The 2,494-nt window shown below is 44.8% G+C and overlaps 1 protein-coding gene across 1 annotated transcript; it reads left to right on the top strand.

Moving 5' to 3' along the window:
* On the top strand, positions 1–1,582 carry LOC125502998 (chitin deacetylase 1-like). Its single transcript, XM_048662655.1, has one exon. The coding sequence runs from the start codon at positions 387–389 to the stop codon at positions 1,416–1,418; it is 1,032 nt and encodes a 343-aa protein (XP_048518612.1). The 5' UTR covers positions 1–386; the 3' UTR covers positions 1,419–1,582.
* The last annotated feature ends 912 nt before the right edge of the window (positions 1,583–2,494 follow it).

Raw genomic sequence — 2,494 nt, 5'->3', positions numbered from 1 at the left:
TTGGCAAAAATCAATAGGCGCAAATAGAGCGAAAATTCCTCTAGCCAATCTTTCTTTTGGGGAACTCCCCTTAATGGAAAAGTCAGCGTTGGCCAGCAGGAGGCGCCGATCTAAGTCCCATTGATTATTCTTAGGCGTACATTTAATCAATTTCCAAGCACTATCATTGCCTAAAAACCACAGCCATTTCCTCCTCAATGTATCCCCGCTCGCATAACCCACATCACCATCACTTGAAATGATCATCTCTTTTTCCTGCAGCTGTCGAGACTGACCCGAACCGAGCTCCAGATTGCGACACCACCCAATGCACGCTTCCCGACTGCTTCTGTTCAGCTGATGGAACCCGAATTCCTGGCGCTTTGGAACCCGCCAATGTGCCCCAGATGATCACCATCACCTTCAACGGCGCTGTTAATGTGGACAACATCGATCTGTACGACGAAGTCTTCAACGGGCAAAGAGCCAACCCGAACGGGTGCCAAATCAGAGGAACCTTCTTCGTGTCGCACAAGTACACCAACTATTCAGCTGTGCAGGAGTTGCACAGGAAAGGCCATGAGATCGCCGTGTTTTCCTTGACGCACAAAGAGGACCCGAACTATTGGTCGCAAGGCTCTTATGATGATTGGCTGGCTGAAATGGCTGGCGCTCGATTGATTATCGAACGGTTTGCCAATTTGAGTGATGGTTCCATTATTGGGGTGCGAGCTCCGTACCTGCGAGTGGGAGGAAACCGGCAATTTGAGATGATGGCCGATCAGTTCTTTGTCTACGATGCCTCCATTACAGCCTCTTTGGGACGAGTCCCCATCTGGCCCTACACTTTGTACTTCCGCATGCCCCACAAATGTAATGGAAACGCCCACAATTGCCCGTCCAGGTCCCATCCAGTGTGGGAGATTGTGATGAACGAGCTGGATAGGAGGGACGATCCAACCTTCGATGAATCCCTGCCCGGTTGCCACATGGTGGATTCCTGCTCCAATATCCAGACTGGGGATCAGTTTGCTCGCCTCCTGCGCCACAACTTCAACCGTCACTTCAACAGCAACCGCGCTCCTTTGGGGCTTCACTTCCACGCCTCCTGGCTGAAGAGCAAGAAGGAGTTCAAGGAGGAACTGATCAAGTTTATTGAAGAAATGCTGGCTCGTAACGATGTATACTTCGTAACCAATCTGCAGGTGGTTCAATGGATGCAAAACCCTACTGAACTCAATGGGCTTCGCGACTTCCAAGAATGGAAGGAGAAATGTGATATCAAGGGCCAACCTTATTGCTCTCTCCCCAATTCTTGCGCCTTAAATACCAGGGAACTGCCAGGAGAGACTCTCAGGCTGTTCACCTGCATGGAGTGTCCCAACAACTATCCCTGGATCCTGGACCCTACTGGGGACGGATTTTCAGTTAGGAAATAGTTATTTATTTAAATCACAATCTACGAAAAGACTTTTGTATATAGTTGTATGTTAATTCTCTTCGGTTGGTGAGCGTTTAAAGTGGGTAGCTTGAACGTGTCGCGACAGTTCTTTCAACATATTCTCATGATTTTCTTGTTGAACAATAAATTTTATTAATAGGGCTTAGCATGTTTCAACAACCCCGAAAAATCCTTCATTATCATACATTAATAAGCGCATTAAGAGCTGAGGTCGGTGATAAAATTGAGCGCAGACATGGTTTTATTGGTTTCATGAAATCGTGTTGCCACTAGTAAAGCAGTTTTAGACTAATTGTGAGAAAACTGCACTAAGAAGTTCAGGAAACGCCGTTTTTGATTAAGGGATTTAATTTTTGATAAAGGCCACAAATCACATCGCATCACAGTCGAAGGCTCTGTTGGCTTCTCCTTCTCTCTACACTCTACACATGTGTAACCTAATCAACTAAACCCACTTGATGCATGAGATATGTACTTAATTAACCGCCCCTTATGCAACTAGCAATAAATATAATTAAACACTTCTCTTGTTCTTCCATTTGTAACTAATCAGATGTTCAATCTATGTCAGTGTCTCTTAAGCTTGGTGGCTTCTGGTGCTACAACAGTTCGTCGCCGTTCTACGTCAATAACCGAATTAATTTTCTCTATATTTTTATTCAACTTGATGTTTTCATTTTCACTTTAGTTGTCTACTTTCTATTCCGACTTGTATAAACATGTAAATATTGTACAAAAACGCCAATCAAACAGCAACAGCAGGACGTAGCGAAGCAATACATGGACGCATGGAACATGCGGATGGTTTACATTTGGGTTGAATCGCTTGGCTTGATGAAGGTTCAACTGGGTGAAGAATGTTGTTATTTTATCTTCAAGCTGGATGGAAATTCCGGTGTTCTACTAAGTTGGAAGCCTTTGTGCAGTCTCTATGAACTTTCTTCTTTAAGCTCTAAAATCACTTGAAGAAAGATGAGCAATAGATGACTTTTGGAGTATTAGCCCGTCGTCGATTGGAACTTGGCCCTAACGTTTCGCTAGCACGGATGGCTA

This window comes from Dendroctonus ponderosae, unplaced genomic scaffold, assembly GCF_020466585.1.
Source record: "Dendroctonus ponderosae isolate FM_Combo_2020 unplaced genomic scaffold, Dpon_F_20191213v2 Dpon_F_20191213_11, whole genome shotgun sequence".
In the NCBI taxonomy this organism is placed as follows: Eukaryota; Metazoa; Arthropoda; class Insecta; order Coleoptera; family Curculionidae; genus Dendroctonus; species Dendroctonus ponderosae.
Note: the sequence above shows the minus strand (reverse complement) of the source record. Positions and strands in the feature narration are given on the sequence as shown.